The sequence below is a fragment of the Parasteatoda tepidariorum genome, chromosome 3, assembly GCF_043381705.1.
Source record: "Parasteatoda tepidariorum isolate YZ-2023 chromosome 3, CAS_Ptep_4.0, whole genome shotgun sequence".
In the NCBI taxonomy this organism is placed as follows: Eukaryota; Metazoa; Arthropoda; class Arachnida; order Araneae; family Theridiidae; genus Parasteatoda; species Parasteatoda tepidariorum.
In genome coordinates, this window is record NC_092206.1 from 1,640,995 (window position 1) to 1,666,536 (window position 25,542).

Consider the following 25,542-nt stretch of genomic DNA (forward strand, 5'->3'; position numbering starts at 1 on the left):
AACTTTTAGTAGTCGAAACGTAATGACATCTTTCTTATTTTTCATCCACTGAGCAGTTTATGTACGTTTCGTCGAACTGCTAAAAGATTTGTACTGCGGTCTTCTTTCTTCTAGGGGGTGCTGACAAACGTTGAAGAAATAGAGGAAAGTGAGTTTCAGAATACTTTTACCGGCGAATATAACAAGTAACATAATAAAACAAGGCCATATGTTCGCCAAAAGGAACTTTTATAAAATAACTCTTAATATTTTTAGCGAATAAATGAATGCAAAATATTTTTGTTGTTTAAGTCGTATTGCATTAAATTAATCAGGTTAAAATAATTACGTATATCTGAGTGTAGTTATTTGCTTTTGTATTTTTCCCCCAGCTATTTTACTGCTTCAACTCTTTCTTAACTCTGTTTTTTAAGTTTAAAATCAATAAATATGAAGATGCAGAGTATAACAGTTTTAGTTATACCTATCCTTTAAATTAATGTTATTATAATGCTTTTTTAACTTTATTATTGTGTTTTTGGAGACAATAGTAATTTCGGTAAGTAATGAAAAATTCTAGGAATTATTCATGGAAAGTCCTGGATTTGAAAATCTAAAATGTAGCAGATACCCTGAACATAAATGGGAAAATAGCTCTTCAACATTTAAAAATTAACAAAGTTGGTGGTACATAATATTATCAATGGTCAATGTTATCAACAAGATGGATGGAAATGGCTTAGTGTGTTCTTGTCTGGGGTTCTACCTTGGCGGATTAAATTTTGAATCTGAATCACAATTATTGACCAAAAATCTAAAGTGTGGATTACAATTGGTGATGAATTTTCGTAAGAAGTACACGGTTCAATTAATTAAACTCATAGCAGAAAACGAACGAGGTTTTATTCAATTTATAGACAGAGGCATGTTATTGATTGATAAAAAATAAAATATCTTTTAAGTGAAAACAAATATGTTGGAATATTATTTCAACACAACACCAGACGTAATTTAGTTAACTTAAACAATGATTTTAACATGTGTTCAATACAATTTAGTCAAACTAAACATTTTTATCTTTTTGCAATCTTAAAAACCCAGCATCTACATTAAATTTAACAAATTATTAAGTTTTTTAGCGACCAAATCTAAAATAAAAAAAATGGATGTCTCAATAACACTTTATATTGTGTTTTAGATCACACTATTTTAATGCCTCTTATACCAAATAATTTTGGGTTCTAAATGTTACAAACTATCATGTTTTGCAACTGAACAACACAAATAATTAATAACTTTTTGTTTCAAAAACATTAACTAAAAATTAAAAGAGAATGTTATAAATACAGTAGGGAACCGATTATCCTTAAAAATTCAAAAATATTAATTTTTTAATGAAAGAAAATTTTAAAACAATCCAAATTTTATTCTACACTACTAAAAATTCTATAAAGCTACAAAGATAAAACTTACCAAATATAGCTGAAGCTGCTGTAGCTAAAATTCCTATAATTTAGAAGGTTAATTCGTAAGAGCGTATTGAGATGACAATACTCAGTTAACTAAACTTTTGAACTAGAGCACGCTACGAGGTGGCTGAAGAGCTTAAATAGATTTTCATCCCATGGTCACAGTTATATTACTTGTGTTGGTCATTATTAGCAAAAGGTAATTCAGAAGCTGTTGTTGTTGTTAATTTACGTCGCACTAGAGCTGCACAATGGGCTATTGGCGACGGTCTGGGGAACACCCCGGAGGATGATCCGAAGACATGCCATCACAATTTTGTTCCTCTGCGGAGGGGATGGCACCCCCGCTTCGGTAGCCCGACGACCTGCGCGCGAAGTCGAGCACTTTACGGTAGCACAGTTTAACGAGGACCAATACCGCACACCCTCGGTCCCTATGCAGACTGATCCAAGTGGTCACCCACCCGCACACTGACCGCAGCCAGTGATGCTTGACTTCGGTGATCTGCTGGGAACCGTGTCTTATCGATCAGTCCACTGCGGGACTAATTCAGAAGCTATGCAGTCGTTCAGAATTCGAATCGTAACATAAAAAATTTTACAACAAACGTTGCTTAAGAATTTGGATATTTGCATTGAAGTTGCCATCAAAGTATTGTTCTTTTGCCAATTGATCCGAAGTATAGAGAGAGCAAGTTCAATTTTCTTTTCTATTCTGATCTACTTATTTAAATTGTTCAACCTGTATTCCAATTTATAGAAGTAGCAAGAAGATGTACTCTCGTTACTACTTTAATCCTACCATGAAAAGTAATTTTACAAGAATTAATAAACTGCCTAAAGTCATTCTTAATAACTTAAATTTATATAATGAAAAGTCGTATCGCATTAAAGTTTAACCGCAGAAAATTCTGGGACTGAAAAAGTCTGGAAGCTGAAACACCAAACTACAATAAAGATGATCACACGTTTATAATCCAAATTCACCCAATAAGTACAATGAATATTTATAAGTAGTACATGACTGTTTAATTATAAGACATAGAAACACAACATGACACTGCGGTGTAATTTTTTATATTTCAAAATAAAGTTTTTATGCGGATCACTCGGTTACTTGCATATTTGTAAGTGTTGGAATTCGGTTGAAACTTCGGGGCTCGATCCTGCGACCTTCTCCGCCGTGATGAAGCAGGAACTAAGGCTCAAGATCAATTAGTGCTCAAGATCAATTCGACAACTGTGAGCTAAGCACCAAAAAAGTGTAGTTTACGAATGCGTCTGATTTGTCTTCGTATCATAAAAAAGGAAAATGCCCAGATGCTAAGACATCATTAGTATTGCTGTATTAAGAAGTTAATGAAATGCTTCAAATCTTACTTATATTAAAATATTCGCTGGAATTTTTTATATATTCAAGGCAGAAATTTTTTTTAGAATAACTATTTTATTAGCCATAGAATTTAGTGACTTTGCTGTTGGGTGACAAACTGAAATCGTTGGTAGATTTGCACCCCTGACTTGCTAAATCATGTCAACACTCAAAAACGGTAGGTAAGTATTTTATTTACGTCGACACTAGAGCTGCACGATGGGCTATTGGCGACGTTCTGGGAAACATCCTTGAGAATAAACCGAAGACATGCCTCGCAATTTTTATGCTCTGCAGAGGGGATGGCTTCCCTGCATTGGTAGCCCGACGACCTGCTCGTGAATTCGAGCACTTCACGATAGAACAATTTAACAAGGACCAGTACTGCACACCCCCGGCTTATCAATGTGGTCACCCACCCTCTAAATGACCGCAGTCAGTGATGCTTGACTTAGGTGTTCTACTGGTAGCCATGTCTTTGCGATCAGTAAACTGCGGGATCGCTAAAAAACGAAAATAGTGTACTTACAAGGACTAAATTAACTATAAAGGTTCTGCCTAAAACAGGTCAGAAGGATTATCAGCATAATCCGAAAATCGATTTTCGTCGGTATAAATAATAATGGACAGCTGACAAATGTTAAGTTGCCTAACCAATATTACTAACCTTATAGCCTTATTGCTGAAAAACTTTGAGGAAAAAAAGTCCTCAAATTCTAAAAATTATCAATTACCTTTTCTCCCGATCAGCGTCTTTTTATATTTAGAAGTTTCATGGTATCAAATCGCAATCTATCATCAAGTGTTTGTTGAAAACAGAAAAACAAATCGAGATAGCAAAAATACGGAATTCTTCCAAAAATCTAAATTAATGATCATAATTTTGTTGCTGCTGTTGTAGTTCATTTACGACGCACTAGAGCTGCGCAGTGGGCTATTGGCGACGGTCTGAGAAACATCCCCGAGGATGATCCGAAGACATGCCTTCACTATTTTGATCCTTTACAGAGGGGTGATACCCCTGCTTCGGTAGCCCGCCGACCTACACGTGAAGTCTAGCACTTTACGGTAGAACAATTTAACGAGGACCAATACCGCACACCCATTTGTCCTTACGCAGACTGATCCAAGTGGTCACCCACCCGCACACTGACCGCAGCCGGTGATGCTTGACTTCCGTGATCTGCAGGGAACCGGGTCTTAACGATCAGTCCGCTGTGGGACAGTTATTCTAAGTATATATTTGCTTTGAAGAATAAAGAATCACATCGAATATTTTAATTTAAGTAAGATTTGTAAGATTTCATTAACTTCTTAGTATAGCAATAAATCTAAATTATTAAGAATGACTTTAAGAAGTTTATTGTTTCTTGTAAAATTAGTTTTGATGGTAGGATTAAAGCAACGAGCGTACACCCTCTTGCTACTTCTATAAAATGGAATGCAGGTTGGCGCCTCCCTTGCCGAGCGTTATCTCCAATGAAACGTTGTGCAAAGCGTAGCGGTGGCGAGTTCGAATTCCACCGTAACCCTGGATGTATTCTTTGTTATGCCCTTCTCTAAATTGTTCTATCTCTTCTTCTACTTGACAAAGGTTTATAATTGAGCAAATATGCCTGCAAATGTATGTAATTCTAATTAAACAATAAAGGAATACAGGTTGAACAATTTAAAGAAGGAGATCAGAAAGAAAAAAAAAGAAAATTGAACTTGCTTACTTTATACTTCGTAACATTTGGCAAAAGAACAATACTCTAATGGCAACTTCAATGCAAATGTCCAGATTCTCAAGCAGCGTTTGTTGTACAATTTTTTATGTAACGATTCGAAATCACTGCGTCGCTTCTAAATTATCTTTTGCTAATAATGACCAACACAAGTAATAACCCTTCAAAGAATTAATTTAAAAATTTTGATTTCCATCAGATTCTCGGCAAGAAGCTTTAAATTTGACGGTGATATAAATTTATTATTTTTTTCTTCAATTTACTTATTTAAGAAAAAGATTTTATATTCGTATTGATGTTTTTAATTACATTTAAGGAACATCAAAAATTTTTAAGCGCTTAGGGCCTCTTAGGTTCTTAATCCGGCCCTGTGCGTGGCAACTGTGAATTGCAGTTAGCACTTTAATAACATGAAATATTTCAAAGATTAATGTCTAATATATTTTTATTTTTAGTGCAAGAAACCCACTTCTTTTATTTCCTCAAAAAATAATGAATGTTTGAAAAAACGTTTTCTTAGCGTTTTTAAAGTTATTTTGCATTTATGCTTTTTTTTTTTTTAATTTTAATAAAAATTGGTTCTACGTGTAATTTTTTAGGAAAATAATAAAGGAGCATATTTTTACTAAAACTTGTTGAATTGAGTTTCTTCTAGTAATTTTGCCTTAATAACTGTTTTTAAATTTTATAACATCGGTTATGACTTCGAATGATAATAATGAAAGTTTATTGGGAAAAAAAAGAAGAATATTCACCGAAAACGGTATTTTGATTTTAAATTTTTTTTAAAAGTCATAGAAATTTAGATTAAATAAAATATAATTGAAGTTATTGAAATATTTTAAATTAGGATATAACTTGATTTTATTCTCAAGAAAGCAAAGAATAAACAATGGGCTCTTAAGGTGCTTAAAAAAATTAGTTTTATTAAAGTAGAAAAACTGGTTTTAAAACCAAGCACTTCACATAATTTCCAAAATAAAAATTGTTTTTATAAAAATATATTTTTATTTAATACAGCTTTTGAATTATTTCAGACTTGTTGAAGAAGCTGAACTTATAACTCGAGAGCAAGGACGTAATTTGGCAGCTGAACTTGGTGCCGTTTACTACGAGGTTAGTGTGTATACACACTATGGTATTGATAATGTATTTGAAAATGCTATGAGGCAGGCCCTCAGAGCTCGTCGGCTGAAAAGATTCTGGGCGAAGAATCTGAAAAATGTCATGCTGCCTGCTCCTCAGGTAAGGATACTCCATACCCTTTGCTGAAAAATTCGAGACAACACCTTGAATTTTTGAAGAAAGAAAATCAAAAATTTGAATTTTCCAATTTCGGATTTTTTTTCATTCTCATAAAGCTTTCTTCCCTTTTCTTTTAGTTTTTTGAAAACTCCTTCTCTTTTTCCTTTTCTTTTAGTTTTTTGAAAACTCTCTTTTTCCTTTTCTTTTAGTTTTTTGAAAACTCTCTCTCTTTCTCCTTTTCTTTTAGTTTTTTGAAAACTCTTTCTCTTTTTCCTTTTGCATAGTATGATTTTTTTTTCTGCTTTGCTTGAAGATTTTTTTTTCCCTTCCTCGATTGCATAAAAAAAATTTTTTTATGCAGATGAAAACTAATCGAATTAAAATGATTTTCCGAAAGCTCTTTTAATTTATTTTGTAGCTTCAGATTTTTTTTTCTTATTTTTTGAATTTTTTGAAAAACACTTTTTTTTTCATTTTCTTAAAGCTTCTCTCTTTTTTTTCCTCCTGCATATTATAAAATTTCTTTCTTTTTACTTTTCTTGAAGATTTCTATTTCTTGTTCACGAAAAAAATTCTAATTGAATTAAACGAATTTTCTAAAAGCTTTTTTATTTTATTTTATTTATTTATTTATTATTATTTTTTTTTTTTTGCATTTTCGGAGTTTTTTCATCTTTTTTTTTATTTTTCTGAAATTGTTTTCTTTGTTTTTCTTCCTTTTGATCTTTTCTGAAAGTTTTTTTTAAATCTTATTTTGCATTTTTCGAATTAAATTATATGCTAAAATTATTTTGTCAAGTTCGAATATTTAGAAAAGTTATGCAGATTTATGTAACATGCAGCACATACTAATCTACAAATTTCCATCGTATTTTTTTTAACAACAAAAATAATAATAATTTTGATAACCTTCTAATCGATAACTCTGAAAATATCCGTTTGATTTGAAAATCCGTTTGATTGATCCGTTGATCCGTTTGATTGATCCGTTTGATTCTGCTTTACTGAGAATATGCATTTTCTATAATGTATCATAGATTTTTTAATTTTCATAAGTATTAAAATTTTATTTTCTTGATTTTTGTATTTGAGCTTTAAGAAAAAGCAAAATATATAAACTAGATATTTGAATTGAATTGATATTGAATTTGATATTGAAATTCTGGGTTGTGTCCTCTCTTGCTACAATAAAAGAAAATTCGTCTCTTATTGAACTTAATAAAATACATATTTATTTTACATTTACTAGATGCCTTACCTTCCTCCAATGCCTAAAGAACCAGAGGTTAAAGCTTTGGCGTCTTCTTACAAAATCGAAATGGGTTCTTTGCTGGACAAAGGATTTGCTTCAGATGTTAACTTAGAAGCTGCAGGAGCGGTATTTCGGACACATAAGATCATTTTGGCCGCTGCATCATCATTTTTCAAGGATATATTTATTTCATCTGAAATTGATTGTCTAAAGGTGCGTAACACATGCTCACTTGTTTCACCCATTTAAGACAACTGTTGCGAAAATACAATATTTCGTTTTAAATTAAAAAGCACCGCATGAAAGAAAGGCAGTTTATGTTTACACTAATTCGGTGTTTTATACTGTAATCCACCAATTTAGTTTTATAAATATCACAATGGCCTATTCTTGGAACAAAATAAAAATATTTATGTATTTAATAAATATGGTGATAAAATAATGTTTTCCAAGACAACTATCAAGAATGAAATAATTGAGCCATGACCTTCTTAAAGAAAGTTCATGAAAACGGTTGCCCTTAACCGTTTGAGTGCTGAAGAGTTTTCTTATATACGTATATGCTAATAGTGCGGAATGAAATGTGTAGTAATTTTTTTTGGAGAACAATAGAAATGCTTATAATTAACACTAATTATTATGTTTATAAACACTAATTGTTATGTTAATTACGAAATTTATGCTAATCAGTAGCAGCGTCTCCGCATTTTCGGTACAAAACAAGCGCGCTTCTCCGCATTTCTGACCCATAACAAGCGAAGCGCGATAGCTCTTTGCCGCACTCAAACGGTTAATGTGTTAACAAGGAGTGTGCAGCGAAAAAAATAAGTTTTTTATTCCAAGATGCAGCATCACGAAATGTGTAGTTTGGGTAAACACTGTAAAAAATTCCGAATCAAATTACGGTATAAAGTACCAGCACTTTGGATACATCATTCGTAAAATCCACTTTATCCTTAAAATCCATTTTTACTGTAAAATATAAAACCATAGTTTCTGCAGTAATATTTATTTAATTCGAGTGGTTCAGTGATTTCACGCTGATTATTATTGTAAGAATTACGGAATATATTATTTTTTGTTCCATAAAATGTTCCGTTAAAAATCGATTTCACGGTAAAAAGTATCGGCGACTTGATTGCCGGTACTTTTTATCGTAATGTGAGCCGAAATGTTTTGCAGTTCACAATCAAACGAATAAAGCAAAATGATTATTGTCATTTTTGTCGGAAACACAGTGAATTGAGCGTTATGATACAAAATTGTTAAAGTAATTTTTATAGTTTAAAGGCAGGCAGACCAATTGTAAATTAAAAATGAAGAGATATTTCTGTATCAATACTAGTTTGCGCGAAATAAATGAACAAGGAGCCAAATAAAACTGTTAAACAAGTAATAAATTAAATAAAATTATATATTTCCTTACCCGGGGGTTACTAATAGTTTTATCTTTGCCCTATTCGATTTTTTTTTATTTCTTTCTTTTCTTTTCTTTTTTAGTTTTTTGCATGCGGCTGCTCCAGAGTTACCAAAACTTGACAATCATTTTTGCACAGATACCAAAACAAAAATATTTCTAAATATAACAAAGCAAAAATATTTTCTCAGGCACAGTGCACAAAAAAAAGGCTGTGATTAACTTTTGATCTAGTGATCGGATCTTCAAGTTCTATGACTCAATCTAAATATTTCGAACGGTTAACTTCAAATATGCTAATTAATTAATGCAGAATATATTTTAAACTACGAAATAAAACACAAAGACGTTATTTTCTCAACAGCGTAAATTATTATTCCCTTTTTTCGACGGATTCGGATTTTCGTCTCCCAAAATATAGTCGCAATCTGGGTAATATGGTCCCAATATTTTGGTCGTGAGACCGATCCAAAACTTGGACCCTTACTGTTAATTTTATTTTTTGCGCATTTAGCAATATCTCGTGAACTTTTTCAGCGAATTGAAACATTTTTGGGCATAATCATAAAATTTGCCTATCAAAAGATAATTCTATGAAAAAAATAACTTTTGAAAAACATTTATTATTTTTTTATTATTTTCTTTTATAGCAGTCGAAAAAACTTTCAAATGTCAGGTATACAGCTTCTTTTTATCATTTTAAAGAATGTAATTTTACATAGGAAAATTCAAAATTGAACAAATCGGAGTGCTCTTTAAAACCATTTTACATTTTTATTCCAACTTCCAAAGCACACACTTACATCCGAATCCAAAACCTTAAAACTAATGCATTAAAAAGAATTGGCAGCTGATTTTTTATAAATTTTTTGAAGATTAGTTAGAATCATTTCGTTTAAACGGTTTTGCAATGTAGTTTGTATTAGAGTTTTTTTAAATATCGGGTCTTATTTTATATGCATATTTTTTTCTGACAGGTAAACTTAGAAGATCTTCAGTTTGTGACACTTCAATCTTTTCAAATCTATCTCAGGTATCTATTTAAACCGTTTTCTAGCTTTTTAAAACTTTTTTATTGCGGAAACATCAATTCAAATTGAAATGAATTTTTAAACTTTCCAGATTTGTATACTGTGGAGAATTAGATGCTCTACCTGATGTAGCCCTGGGTGATATCAAAGAGGCTGCAACTTTAACTCAGATTGATATCTTAGAGGTAGTTAACTTTTTACATTCAACTGTATTTTTTTGAAGTGAAACTTCTAATGCGACTTACAACAAGGTTGCGTTAAACGCTTAACGCTACCATGGCACGAACGGCCTGTGATCCTTGCAGGAGATTTTAATGTGAATTTCTCGTTACCTGAAGCTGAAACATTATTAACCTTCCTTAAAGACAAATTTGGATTGGAAGTGATAAATGGTAGAAATGATTCAACAACCAAAGGGGGAACTACCATTGATGCAGTTTTTGCAAGAAATATTGAAAAAATAGAACTCAAACATTTCGTATCTTACTTTAGTTATCATAATCCCATTGTAAATGTTATAGATTTGGATATTTCTCCACTCGAAAATGATAATTAAAAGATGCGATCAATTGTGAATTGTAAGCAATGTTAATAAAGTTTGTCTTAAAGAAACAACATGATTTCACTAAAAATCAATTTCTACCCCTTCCTATTTTCATTTCCACATTACGAAGTTTCACTTCTTCCACGCGGAGGGACTCCACGCACTATTTTTTTAAAATTTCTATTATGGTACAAATTGCTCTAAAAATAAAAGATCCAAAACTTAAAATTTTGAACTTAAAAAATTATGTTTAAGGTTCAATTTGAAAAATCAATTAAATTAAGACTGGAGATTGAAATTTATAATACGTTAGAAAACGAGAGCACAACTTCAGAAACCAGTTTATTTATTCAGACAAAATTTAAAAGTTAATTACTAAATTCGCCGAGAAAAGGTGCTATAAATTTTAATCTTTTAACAAAGGGTGAAATGCAACAAAACGATGTTTTCTGCTCGTAAATCAGACCATTCCTTAGACTTTTGATTTCTCTTGTCCTTAAACTGCACCACGTTGTTGAAAATGATGGTTATTTTGAAGACATGATTCGATTATATTTTTCACTTATCAGAGAAATTTGTTAACGAATTAAGTACTTTTAATATCAGGTTTTGAGAATGAAGAAATTTATTTAGTTTCCTAAACAGAACGTAGCAAATCGCACAATTCTATCCCCTTCTATTTTTCTTGAATTAACTTTTCATACTGTCAGTCTTTGTTAGAATAAAATGTTAGTCTTCAATGCGTAGCTATTTGCTGTTCTACAAGCCTACCATATCTTTTAAATTAGCTGTTTGATATGAAAATGACATTTATTTCAGCTGCAGTGTAAGAACCGTCATGGTTCATGGGATAGAACGTTTGCCTTCTAGAGAGGTGACCCAGGTTTGAATCCCGGCATTGGCTGGTTGATATGAATTCCGCATCCGGTTTGCACCGACCACAGTGCTGATGTGAAATACCCTCAGTGGTAGATGGATCATGGGTTAGAACCTCTTGCCATCAGGTTAACAGTTGGAGGCTCTCGTGGTATTCCTCTCCATGTAACACAAATGCGAGTTAGCTCCATCAAAAAGTCCTCCACGAAGGCAAATTTCTCCTAATACTTGATCTATGAGTTCCCTTGTCTTCTGGGTTAGATTCAAAATTACAAGGTTACGTAGCTGAACATTAGTAGTCGTAAACCCAAAAATTAAGTTGGCTGATAAACGACAGTTAAAAGAAAAAAAGTAAAAGATAAAAGATGCAGCGTAAAATTCATGACTAACATAGATCTATTTATTGGGTGAGATATCACCAACAAACCATTGATCAAAGAACACAATATCGAAAGCAAGTCTTGACATATTTTGGAGGATAAAATTACAATAATAGCTATTTCACATGATCGAGTGATATCGTTGCTACAGTTAAATACACACTATGTTAAATTACGCATTCAGTTTGCAATAATAAAGAAAATAACAAAACTACATCAAATATATNAGTTTATTTATTCAGACAAAATTTAAAAGTTAATTACTAAATTCGCCGAAAAAAGGTGCTATAAATTTTAATCTTTTAACAAAGGGTGAAATGCAACAAAACGATGTTTTCTGCTCGTAAATCAGACCATTCCTTAGACTTGATTTATCTTGTCCTTAAACTGCACCACCTTGTTGAAAATGATGGTTATTTTGAAGTCATGATTCGATTATATTTTTCACTTATCAGAGAAATTTGTTAACGAATTAATTACTTTTAATATCAGGTTTTGAGAATAAAGAAATTTATTTAGTTTCCTAAACAGAACGTAGCAAATCGCACAATTCTATCTCCTTCTATTTTTCTTGAATTAACTTTTCATTCTGTCAGTCTTTGTTAGAATAAAATGTTAGTTTTCAATGCGTAGCTATTTGATGTTCTATAAGCCTATCATATCTTTTAAATTAGCTGTTTGATATGAAAATGATATTTATTTCAGCTGCAGTGTAAGAACCATCATGGTTCATGGGATAGAGCGTTTGCCTTCTAGAGAGGTGAACCAGGTTTGAATCCCGGCATAGGCTGGTCGATATGAATTCCGCATCCGGCTTGCACCGACCACAGTGCTGACGGGAAATATCCTCAGTGGTAGATGGATCATGGGTTAGAACCCTTTGCCGTCAGGCTAACAGTTGGAGGCTGTGGTCTTCCTCTCCATGTAACACAAATGCGAGTTAGAACCATCAAAAAGTCCTCCACGAAGGCAAATTTCTCCTAATACTTGATACATGAGTTCCCTTGTCTTCTGGGTTAGATTCAAAATTACAAGGCTACGTAGTTGAACATTAGTATTCGTAAGCCCAAAAATTATGTTGGCTGATCAACGACAGTTAAAAGAAAAAAGTAAAAGATAAGAGATGCAGTGTAAAATTCATGACTGACATAGATCTATTTATTGGGTGAGATATCACCAACAAACCATTGATCAAAGAACACAATATCGAAAGCAAGTCTTGACATATTTTGGAGGATAAAATTACAACAATAGCTATTTCACATGATCGGGAATAATAAAGGAAATAACAAAACTACATAAAATATATTGATTCTACTTTAATTTCATTCCAAATTTCAACAAAACTCGAGTGCCATAGAGATGAAAAAATTAGTAACCTGCGCTTAATTATCCTCCTACTTATAAATCTCTATAACTATAATTATATTATACAGAAGATGTGTGACCCACGAGATTCTTAGAATCTATTGCTGTGGCTCTCTGGCGAAAAAGGTTGAAGACCTTTACCATAGAGAATAAATGCAATAATAAAGAAAATAACGAAACTGCAAAAAATTTATTGACTCTACTTTAATTTCATTCCAGATTTTAACAAAACATGAGCACCATAGAGATTAAAAAATACGTTACCTGCACTTAATTATCCTCTTGTTTATAAATCTCTATAACTGAATTATATCATATAGAAGATGTGTGACCCGTGAAATTTTTAGAATCTATTGCTGTCGCCCTTTGGTGAAAGAGGTTGAAGACCCTTACTATAGAGACTAAACCCCTGTAAAAACAATTAGTTCTGTCGTTTAAGCGTCTTTATTTTTTCCATTTTTCAGAGATTTTGAATGTTTGACTTCTGTTTTATGTTATTTTATGAGTGAAAATCTTTTTACTAATGATCTACTTTTAGCACTACACTTTCTTACCAATTAATAATAAAATAAAAATATTAATCACTTGTGATGGCCGCTCTCTAAATCAACATTCTATTTATTCAGGATCTAATCTATGACATTGAAGAGCATGAAGGCAAACTCAAGAACAACATTCAAGAAAGTTATCAGTATCATTTCAAGGAAAGCCTAAAGCAAATATGCTTAGTAGAACACCTCTATACAGGTACAGTTTCAGCTCATCAAGCTATAGTTTTAGCTCTTATTAGCTCCAGTTTTAAATAACTAATTTTAATCCATATCAATACCCAGATCATACTCCAAGGTTTGTTAAAATTGTTAAAATAATAATGAATCAATAACTTAACTTATACCAGTCAACTACTTTTAAGCTTTATTGTCGTCATATATTCCAATAGAATATACGTTGATGTGTCAAAAGTCATCTTAATATCGTGTCGAACCTACGAAATGCATCAACTCGAAGTGGCATGGACTCAATAAGTAGTCTCTTGCAAGGATATTCAGCAATGCAGACTCAATAGATGTCCATAATTGCGAAAGTCTTGCAGAATTTTGTGCACGAACTGCTTAAATCCACTAAGTGGCTTAGCAGCTATAAACAAAGAAATAATGGTACAGAAATAAATGAATTTCTGCAGTATTTAGTTAAAATTAGTTCACATTCATATAGGGGGCTCAAACTTATTCAAATATCGTAGCAAATCCCCCAATTTCATTTAAATTAGATTTTGTAAGCATTTTCTAAATTTTGAAAGCATGCTATTCAAATAGATGTGGAATTAAGTGTTATTTCTAATTAGTCACGATAACTATAATTTGCTTTTCGTTGCATGATTTGAAGAGAATATTTTATCGTGTGGTTAGATGAATAATTATTTTATTTTATTTTATTTACAGACGTTATTTTCATTGTCGATGATGGTGAATGCTATGCTCATCGATCAGTTTTAATGGCGCGCTGTGACGTTATGACTGCAATGTTTGGAGGTGATTTCAAGGAAAGTTCAACTGAAAAAGTAATTTTCACCAAGTATTATCATTTAACCATATTAATTTGTTTTTACTAACTTCGCTCTCCGTACATAATACTTACCTAATTTCTAAGTGAGCAAAAAAGAAAAGCAACAAATCTAGACTGTAATTAGCTCATAGAGTGTTTCAAATAAAATTCAAATAAATTTTCGAAATATTCAAGTTATATTGAACTCCTAATTGAAATTTTCGCCATTTGTGCTTTACAATGTTGCCAAAAATGTGACAGGTGTTAGTTTAGGATCATTAAAAGTTGAACGCTAGATGAAAGAGCGATTTCTTTGTTGAGATTTTGAGCTTTGTTGTGCCCTTTCTTGCCCTTGTAATTTACTGTTTGGGTAACCTGAGTTAGCCACTCAGCAATTTCCCACTGCTAGACTTTTTCTTTGGAATTTTTCGAAGTTTCATTTATACCAACAAACCCACGTTTCGAAGAATAAAATTGAAAGCCCTGTCAACGAGCCTCAGTTACGTTCATGTAAAATGATCGTTTACCCTATCATCCTATCAACGGAATTCAGTCCCATCCTAGATAGCAAAATAAGGTTTATTTTAACTCATCAAAAACCTTGTACTGTAAACCTAAGAAGGTTTGTTATATGGTTCACGTGCAAACCTTCTAACCTTAAAACGAGATCTGTTACAATCTGATCTATTCTACGCACATTACTCTAATCCAAAACCTTGGAAAACAACCTTCTATTTAAAAACTTTAAATCGAGATTGACTTAAGGTTTTCAAGAGTGAAAAAAACCTTTAATAAATCTAGTCTCAAGGAGAAAATAATCTTAAATCTAGGTAATTATAAGGTTTCTTTTCGCAAAGTCTTGTATGCTCAGCTAGAATCCACCTTGTCTTTGAATTTTAATGAACAATGCAATTTGATCCTATCGCTAGTGTGACGTCAGGTTAAACGTCATTACGCCTCTAAGTGACCATTTTCCCTAAGTGACAATACTTTTTAAAAAAAGCGTTAAAAATAATTTTTAATCCTTTTAGGATGAAAGATTTTAAACTGCAATATTTTTGCTTTATTAAATAAAGGTTTTTAGTACAAACATTTTCATGGCAATAAAAAGAAAATATTGACACAAGGTTGCCGTAAGGTTACGTGCTTTCTGGGATTCATATAAAACGGTAATGGTGGTCAAGAATAGCGTGCACATGCGACATTTACAATTGATATAATATTTCATACATAAACCAGCACCGTATACTTTTTAAAGCAATAAGAAAAATTCCAATTTCCTATAACCAGTATTTAATATTGAAGTCAATGCGTGAGTGAAATTAGGCTTAACCAATATTGTCTACATTTTCAATTGCAATATACACTCTATAACAAAAAAATCGACGCACCAAGAAGGAGTTGTCCGATTGATACGAAAAATGGTGGATAGGAAGACAATGTACAGAATAGTAAATGATTGAAATTTCAGAACAATTGAATAATTTATTTCAGAGTTACAGTAATAAATTCAATACGATGTTGATCCGCCTCTAGCCAGGATACAAGCTGCCACACGGCGTGGCATAGACCGATAAAGCTCCCGGATGGTCTCTTGCGGTATTTCCTGCCAAATTCGATCCAATTGTCGAACGAGGTCATCAACATTCCGTGCCAGATGCAATCGCCTTCCCATCATATCCCAGACATGCTCGATGGGAGAGAGATCTGGTGATCTGGCAGGCCAAGGAAGAGTTTGACAAGCTTGCAGACAGTTCATAGCAACACGTGCCGTATGTGGTCTGGCATTGTCCTGCTGAAAAACCAACCTCGGGGCGCTGCAAAAGGAACGGTAGCAAAACAGGTCTTAGGATGTCGTCGACGTACCGCTGTGCAGTAAGTGTACCTTTAATGACGACCAAAGGGATTCAGCGTTCAAAGGAAAGTACCCCAGACCATAATGCCTTGTTGAGGGCCAGTGTGGCGGGCAATAGTGAAGGCAGGATCTCCCCTCTGCCCTGTGCGTCTCCAAACACGCCTTCGATGATCGTCAGGACACAATTGGAAGTGGGATTCGTCGCTAATACGTCCCCAGTCGGCATCATTCCAGCCATATCTGTTCAAAAGATTCATGCATACGAAATTTCAAAGCAATCGGATGATTGCTTCTTGGTGCGTCGATTTTTTTGTTATAGAGTGTATTTCATCCCTTAATAATAAATTGTATTTCCTATTAGATTCCATTTCCAGGAGCTACTAAGTCCACATTTGACATATGTTTGCAATATCTATACACGGATAAGATTGATGATAAAAGCCTCACAGTTCAAAATGGTGCTGCAGTTATCGAACTGGCAAATAGGCTGTGCCTGCCTCATCTTATATCACTGGTAGAAAAACATATCATTAAGGAACTCAAATTGATGAATGCAAAGGATGGTGACATTATTGAATATGTCTTTCAGTTCTTGGAAGTATGCCAAGTAAGAATATATTTAGTACAATCTAGGGTAGTAAATGAGTAATAAAAGATCTTAAAAAGAAACTAAAAATCTTTAATAGTTGCTAAAAATATAAATGCTGCTTTCATGGAAATGCAGAACAATAAATAATAATGTTTGGACTAAAAATACATTTCCTGCTCATGCCATTGGTCTAAGATATATTACGAAGGAATTCGCTTCTATCAAATTCACATAAGGAATAAAATAGTAGAGCTTTGTGTAGTATAGTGATAAGACACATTTTTTCCGAAAGTAACTTTTTCATCAAACTGATCCTTAATATTGGTTCCCGATAGGTATTTTACCAGCAATTGATGTATACACTAAAGAGCACCTCAACACACACAAATATCTTACTGCCTATATGAAAATTATTTTTTTTGCACCAAAAACGCTCCTAGAAAATGATTTCTTGAACATTTAAAAATGAGGGTTATCATTATTTTCCTTTGAGGAATTCAGCATTTCAATTGGTTAAACGTTATAAGAATTTGAAAGATAGTTTAAAAATTGTTTTAACTTTCAGTTAAAAAGTTTATTTACTTTGTAATACCTGAAACTGTAAGTTTGTATAATTTAAAATAATAATAATTTATTAAAATGATTGAATTTAAATGTAAGTAAAATATGTCTATTTAAAACTAATTAATGTGTTAAATTAGCTTTTAGTAGAATCACTTTTCAATTTTAACCATGAAGCAGTACGCAAAAAGTTTTAAAAAATTGAAATGGCTCGCAGCTGATTGTGTTAAATGACATTTGAAAACCACACATTTTCTAGGTTTAACAGCAAATATATATCATGATGTCTGCTGTAAGCCTTGAAATTGGGCGATTTTTAAAAATAATAATTAAAAATTTTAACAACTTTAAAGTGTGTTAAAGCTGTCTTTCTCAAAATCATTAAAGTATCACTTTTCTTCTTCTCAACTAATTTTTTTTAATAACCGTCGTTGAACAACCAACCCATTTTTGGGTTATGACTATCAATGTTCAGCTCCGTAGTTTTGTAATTTTTAACCCAACCCAGAAGACAGAGAAATTCCTTGATCAAATATTTAAAACAAACTACCCTCCATGATGAACTTTTTAAAGAATTACCCGCATTCGCGTTACATGGGCAGGAAAACTACGAAAACATAACACCGTTATTCCGATGGCAAGGGGATTATGACCCATAATCCGTCAACCAAGAGGATATTTTACGTCAATACTGTGGTCAGTACGAGGCCGAAACAGAATTTCAATTGTCTAGGCATCGCTGGGATATGAACCTGGGTCACCTAATTGAGAGGCAAGAGCTCTATACTCAGAGCCAACATGGCTCTCTTTCAACCTGTTGTTTTATATTTTATTTTATGACCGTCTTTAAACAGCCGACCACATTCTGAGCTTACTATTATCAATCTTCTACTTCGTAGCCTTATAATTTTAAATCCAACCCAGAAGACACAAACTTCTGTATAAGCATTGGAGCAAACTAGCTTTCGTTGAGGACTATTTGAGGCAACTATACCGCATTTGCGTAGCATATAGAAGAAAACCTCTCATGGTCAGCCCGATGTCAAGGAAATTCTAATCCATGAAACATCTACTACTGCAGCACTGTGGTCGGTGTAAGCCGGGAGCACAATTTGTATCAGACAGTCACCGATGGGATTCGAATCAGGGTCACCTCATCGGAAGGCGATCTCTCAGTCCCCTGAGCCACTGTGACTCATTCTGTTAAAATTATATGACTTGTAAAAGCATGATATAATGATTATCTCTTTTAAATCAAATATATACAGTAAGTTCTTAAAATACCACCCTTTATACAAATACTTTTAGAATCTTTGTAAAAATTGAAGACAAAAAGTACACGCATTGGAGATCACAAATTAATCTCCAAAACTTTATCAAAATCTGAATAAGTAATAAAGAATCAGGCCCTCTTTCACTGCTGGAAAAAACTGAAACACTTTAAATTTTTTCTAGCAATCAAACTGGTTTTGATATTTTTATCCCGTTTTTTTGCATTAGTGATTCATTCGATTTTAGAAACTTTTCTGCTCTTTCTCACTTAACTACTAATTTTAAACCAAAAAAATTTTGACTTCCGTTTTTGACAAGGACTCTAAAGACATGCATAGAGGGAGGCAATTACAAAACGCTCTAAATGTCATATTAGAAGGAAAGGAAGTGAAAACAATGCAAAACCTTGACTCTAATCCCAAATAAATATTATAAAAATTAGAAATTTGATTTTAAATTTTTTTTATTTAGCTTCATAATGCAGACCAACTCTTTGAATGGTGTCAGTATTACATCATCATAAACTACAAGAATATTGAACTACATGCGCTTTTGCAAAGACTTGATTATGATTATCAAATGTATTTGCAAAAGAACAGATGGCCTCCTCAGCAGTAAGTATAAAATTGGTCTTCTTATGCTATAGTCTGGAGTCTAAAAAAAGCAAAGTATACAGTATTTAACAAGCAGAAAACGCAACTTCTTCTAAATATAAACGCAAATAACTTTAAAGTTCTGCAACACTGTATGCTGTTAATCCACTACCAGTCTCAGAGCCTGCTTGGTTGTTAATCGATGAATAAACATGAAGTATTTCAGTATAAAAGTTCATAGTACCATGTGTGCTGCTAATTCATTATTCGTTACAGAACGTGCTTGACTGATTAATAAATGAATAAAGATTACGAATTTCAGTTAAAAATTCTCAGAACAGTGTGTGCTGTTAATCCATTATCAGTCACACAACGTGATTGGTGAATTAATAGATGAATAAAGATGATATTATAAAACCAACTTCATATTATGAAAACTCATGGCATGTAAGAGTTTCAGTTGTAAGATAATCGAGTTTTCTACCCGTAAAAATGAGTAGATATTGTACATTTAAACATCAATGGTTTATTGAAAAATCCGACTCTTTGTTATGCATCAGGTTAATTTGAAGAATTTCCAGTACTGCCTAATATTTTTAGGCTTATTGCAATAAGACTTCATGCCTTTATTCTAATTCGGAAATGTACGAAGTACTACTCAATCACTCTGGATTTGCTTAGGCTTATTGACTTAAGCCTTTAATAAGTTATTTACATGAATAAGTCTTCACTATTCTGAGCTTGTTTCAAACATCCTAAAATAAATCAGGCTAATTGAACAATGAATGATATATTTTCAAATTAGTTTAATACTATGTGGGCTTACAGAAATAAGGCTTGCAAGTAACATACTAATTAAAAAATACTAGCGACTTTTCCTATTAACCTGAATGATGAAAGGATGTCAGTTATTTGCTAAGAACGGTTATATTCAATTAGCCGTGAACATATTGGAAAACAAGTTTATGCTTTAATATTTTATGGAATTAAAAAGTAAAAAAAGTGTAAAAAAATAGCAAAAAGATCAGCATTTTTTTTATCCGATATTTTTTTTTAAAAAAAAATGGAAAAAGGCAACAGCTGATAGCCTCTGTTGCGCACGTTTTTTCTCGCTCCTTGAATATTTTGATTTCACCCATTGTTTTAAATCTAATTTCACTTATAATTATTAAAAATTTGAAAATATCAATCTAACGTTTTAGTAAGCAAACTTTCTATACATAAATATTGCTTCAAACAATGTCTTCGTCAAAAATTTTGTGCAAAGCATGTACAGAACCAATTCTGGAAGACTCGGATGGATTTACATGCAAAGGTGAATGCAATTCTGTTTTTCATTTTCATTGTGGTGGTTTCACTGAAAGAGATTTTAGAAGACTTACTGTTGATAAAAAACAAGAGTGGACCTGCGTACAATGTTCAAAAACACAGGAAAACCCAACGAAAATAAAAAGTGCAACTAGCCCAGACATTCTCGAGGATATATTACAGCAAAATAAAGACCTAAAAGAGTTAATAACTAACAGATTCAATGATTTAACCCGTTCAATTAAATTCAGTAGTGAAATAATTCAAGAGTTGAAAAATTCTATCACAGAGCTACAAAATGCAAACAAAACTTTACAAGCAAAGAATGAACAGCTAACTAGAGAAAACGCAGAAATAAAGAAGGAAATGAATGAACTAATAGAAGCAGTTATTGAACTCAAGCAATATTCCCGAAGATCCAACTTTGAAATAAATAACTCTCCCGAATGCGAAAATGAAGACATACAACAAGCAATATCCCAGATTGATAATGTTGCGAATACTAATATATCCGAAAATCTGATCACCGCTCACAGAGTCCCCAGCTTTAATAAAGATAAACCTAAACCCATCATCGTTCAAGTTAAATCCAAATCTGTACGTGATGAGCTCTTAAAGAAACTGAGAAATCGTAAACTTTCAACCTGCGAAGTCAACTCCAGATTCACTGAAATGCCTGTTTACTTCAATGAACATTTGACTCCCGAACTGAAGCATCTATTTTATCTTTCACGTAAGGCTAAATCTGAAAAGGGATTCAAGTTTTGTTGGGTTCGTGATGGTAAAATATTCCTGAGAAAAGATGAATCGTCCAAAATAATACGTGTGAAATCATCTCAAGACCTTAATACTCCATCCAACTGAAGAAACATTTTTATCTGTGCCGGACTGCCTAAAAATTGAAAATTTGGACGATTTAAAGTTTTTTATTACCTCAACCTGTAAGTTAAACATTAATATTTTACATATAAATATTAGAAGTTTAAGAGCCAACTTTGATAATTTTATTTCACATATTTCTAGCATGATTGAAAATATAAGTGTCATAATTATGTCGGAAATTTGGATTTACCAAAATGAAACTAATTTTTACTCAATAGATGGTTATAATTCATTCTTTAATTGCAGAAATAATAATCGCTCTGGAGGTGTTTGTGTTTTTATTAAAAAATGTCTTGATATTTCAGAGTTAGCTATACATTTTGTTTCCGCAGAATCTATATTACTTTATTGCAAATCTTTAGATTTATTATTTCTATCTTTATATAGATCTCATGATTTTACTGTTGATTTTTTTAATACTGAACTTAAAGTAATAATCTCTAAGCTTAAATATCCTAATATAATACTGATGGGTGATATAAATATTGATATTCTAAGTGATGATTTTATTACTCATGAATATATTAATTTATTATGCCAATTTGGATTTCAAAATTACATAGACAAACCAACTAGAGTAAATTCCTCATCAACTTGCATTGATCATGTCTTCGTAAAAACAAATAAATTTTCAATCAAATCCGGAATATTCATAAATGACATAAGCGATCACTATCCAACCTTTTGCAGTGTTCATTACGATGAGGTAAATAAAATTAAGGAAGCTGAAAATAAAATTTCAATCAACTATAATAAGCTCAATAATTATCTGTCAAATTACAAATTTAATTACAATCCTCAAGATTCTCTTGATCAACAATATCGAAGTTTTGTTTTCAAACTCAATAATTTAAAAAATAATTTTAAATATAAGCATAAATCAAACAAAAAAGCCAAAAATAACTGGATGACTAATAATATCTTGATTTTAATTCGAAGAAAGGAAAAACTATTCAAAAAAACTAGAAAATATCCATGGGATATTATTTACAAAACAGCATATAACACTATAGTTTCTGAGCTTAAGAACTTAATTAAAACAGCAAAATCAGAATATTTCAAATTCAAATTTTTAAATTGTGATTCAAATAAACAAAAATGGGATCTTGTAAATGGTATTATTGGTAATCAGAGCAAATCACTTACTTTACCTGATATTTTAAACGACTATGAATCTTCTGATCAATTCAATAAATCATTTGCAAATGCCTACAGTACCTCAAACCCAAATTTAAACAGTTTGCAAATATATATTTCACCAAGTTTAACCTCGTTTGTTTTCCTAGAATTGAATGATTGTGAAGTACTTCACTTAATAAATTCTCTTTCTAATAAAAACTCCTTTGACTATGACGGTATTAATGTAAAATTAATTAAACTATTTGCTCTCAATAATATAAATTTTATAACTAATTTCATCAATACCTCAATCAAGTCATCCATATTTCCAACTTCTTTAAAAAGAGCAACCATAACTCCTATTTTTAAAACCGGCGATAAAAATTGCCTATCAAACTATAGACCAATTTCAATATTACCTGTTTTTTCCAAAATCATTGAAAAAGCTCTAGCTGATAAAATGTACAATTATTTAAAACATACAAATTTTTTCTCTGTTAATCAACATGGATTTATTAAAGGCAAAAGTACAGAAAAAGCTCTTTTGGAATTTTCAAAATTTATTCATAATAGTATTGCCGAAAATAAGACAACAGTAGCTATATTTCTTGATATATCAAAAGCTTTCGATAATGTCAATCACAATCTTTTAATTAAAAAATTAGAATTTGCTGGTTTCAGAGGAATTATGTTAAATTGGTTTGTTTCATATCTTTCAAACAGAGAACATAGAGTTAAAATCCGAAGTAATTTTAGTAATTATATTTTTTCAAACCGTGGTGTTCCTCAAGGATCTATTCTAGGACCCTTATTGTTTATTATATTCATCAATGACTTTTGTCAACTCAAACTTTTTGGTAAGATAATAACGTATGCTGATGATTCCGTAATTTTGTATTCTTGCACTGATTTAAATCAACTAATTTTTCAAATTGAATCTGATTTACGCATAATTTCAAAATGGTTTACAATAAATGACTTAAATTTAAATCTAAATAAAACTAAATATATTTATTTCAGTTTAAGAAAATCAGAATTTAACTTAAATTTAAAATTTCACTCTCTCTCCTGCAAAAGTACTAATGAAAATTGTCAATGCTATATTCTACAATCTGTAAATAATATCAAATATTTAGGACTATATATCGATTCTAATTTGAAATGGCAAACACATATTTACAATTTAAGTTAAAAAATTGCGTTTTGTTTGAGTTAAATTTTATCATCTTAAGAATAAAATTCATTTTAATTTTGTGAAAGCACTCTATTACTCCTGGTTTTATTCTTTAATTAATTATGGTGCAATAATATATGGCGATGAATATAAAACTAATTTACTTCCTTTAATCTCAGTTCAGAATAAATGCTTCAAGATTATTAATTCTCTAAATATAAATAATTGAAGTATAACTACTACCAATATATATACAAGAATTAACCTATTACCATTTCGCCATAATGTATTTTTTCGTATTTTACTTTATTTACACAACAATAAATTAATATGCAAATTAAAAACTAATGTGTCTTCAAGGAGACCAACTGAAATATATGAGATTCCCCACTTTTCAAAAGAAATTTCACGAAAACAGTTTTTTTACTTAACACCTAAATTATATAATAAATTACCATTTCAGTTGCAAAACATCCAAATATATTCTTCTTTTAAGCTTGCTTTATTTCAATTTGTGATGAACATTGACGATTTAGATCTCTATTTTTTACTTTAAAGGAAGCATTTGATTTTTTTATACCAGTCTTGTGTCCATCCAAATGAATTTCTTATGTTATGTTTGTTATTCTTTTATACAGTTTCATGTATTTTTTTCTATTATTACAGTGCTCAACAATATATGATGTCTTATGATGAGCAAAAGAATTTTTGATTGTAATATTTTCTTTTTTTTTTCTTTTCTAAATTTCTATTTTTAATTTATTGTATTAATTTTCTTTGTCGCCTTAACAGGATTTTCCTCTTGACGACGAATATATATTCTTTGTATTTATGTTTTTGTGTTTGTTTTTGTTCCCAATAAAGTTATATTAGCTTGTTAAAAAAAATCTGTAATTTTTTTTAAAAACATATCCTGGGTAAAAACTTAACCGTGGACACTTATGCCATCTTCTCCTTTTTTTAATTATTTTTATATCCAATTATACATATTACAAGAAGTTTAATAGTATATAAGAATTGCTGTTCAGCAGCAATCAAGCAGCTTTTCATGTTTTCGGTTCCGCCTTCTTTGCTAGTGATTTGTTAAAGTTCAATAGCAGAAAATTTTTTACGCATAATTAGCATACTTTTTTTATTTCATTTTTTAAAAGGATTTTGAAATTATAAATAGAAGGTTGTGGGGGACTTCATGTATAGAGGATAATTGTTTTAAGCAAGTTGAGGTTATGAGTTTACTCCATTTTTATTGAGTTTATTATTTTTTAGGTATCTGGCTGAAAGAGAATATTATGATGCAAGTATGCGAGTTTATAATGCAAATCACAATACTTCTGGATTCGCATTTTGGTTATCAGCAAAGAAAAGGATCATCAAGTACTTCAATTCATTTAAAAGGAATAATCCACCCAAAATTGCAGCTGAGCCTGTTCCTAGACCTTCCTTTATTGAATATTTGGCAAGAAAAAGCAGATTAATTTAAACCTTTGTGCTCAAACTGGAGAAATATTATTTCTCGAATAGGTTTTTATCTTTCAAATAAACGCACAGTTTTTTGTTGAGATCCTTAGATATCTCTGTCTACAGCATTAAAAAAAAAAGATTTTTAAATTGAAAACGTTTGAAATCTCTGTCTACAGCATTAAGAAAAGAGGTTTTTAAGTTGAGAACATTAGACATCTCTGTGTACAGCATTAAGAAAATAGATTTCCAAAATGAAAAGTTTTTTTTTTTTAATTGAAAGCATGCATCTCTGTCTATAGAATTAAGAAAAAAGATTTTTTTTAAGTTGAGAAAATTCAAAATCTTTGTCTACAGCATTAAGAAAAAGGAATTTTTTAAAATATTTCTTATCAGTCATCATTCTTAAATAAAACTTTCTGTATTTTTATTTGTTTGTTGTTTTTGAAAAGCTCTTTTGTCCAAATGTCAGAGGTTATAAAAAGAAACTTTCAAACAATAAAAATTATTCTACTTCCTCCATGAA

General features: G+C 31.4%; 1 protein-coding gene across 1 annotated transcript; it reads left to right on the plus strand.

Moving 5' to 3' along the window:
- Window positions 1-5,584: 5,584 nt before the first annotated feature.
- Window positions 5,585-25,542, plus strand: LOC107456640 (rho-related BTB domain-containing protein 1; the record flags this gene model as incomplete). Its single annotated transcript, XM_043056341.2, is given in 9 exon segments — window positions 5,585-5,792; window positions 7,042-7,257; window positions 9,439-9,494; window positions 9,584-9,677; window positions 13,287-13,407; window positions 14,103-14,221; window positions 16,422-16,667; window positions 18,954-19,096; window positions 24,825-25,542. Coding segments are annotated over 9 exon segments (1,417 nt in total), but the record flags the coding sequence as incomplete, so codon positions are not given.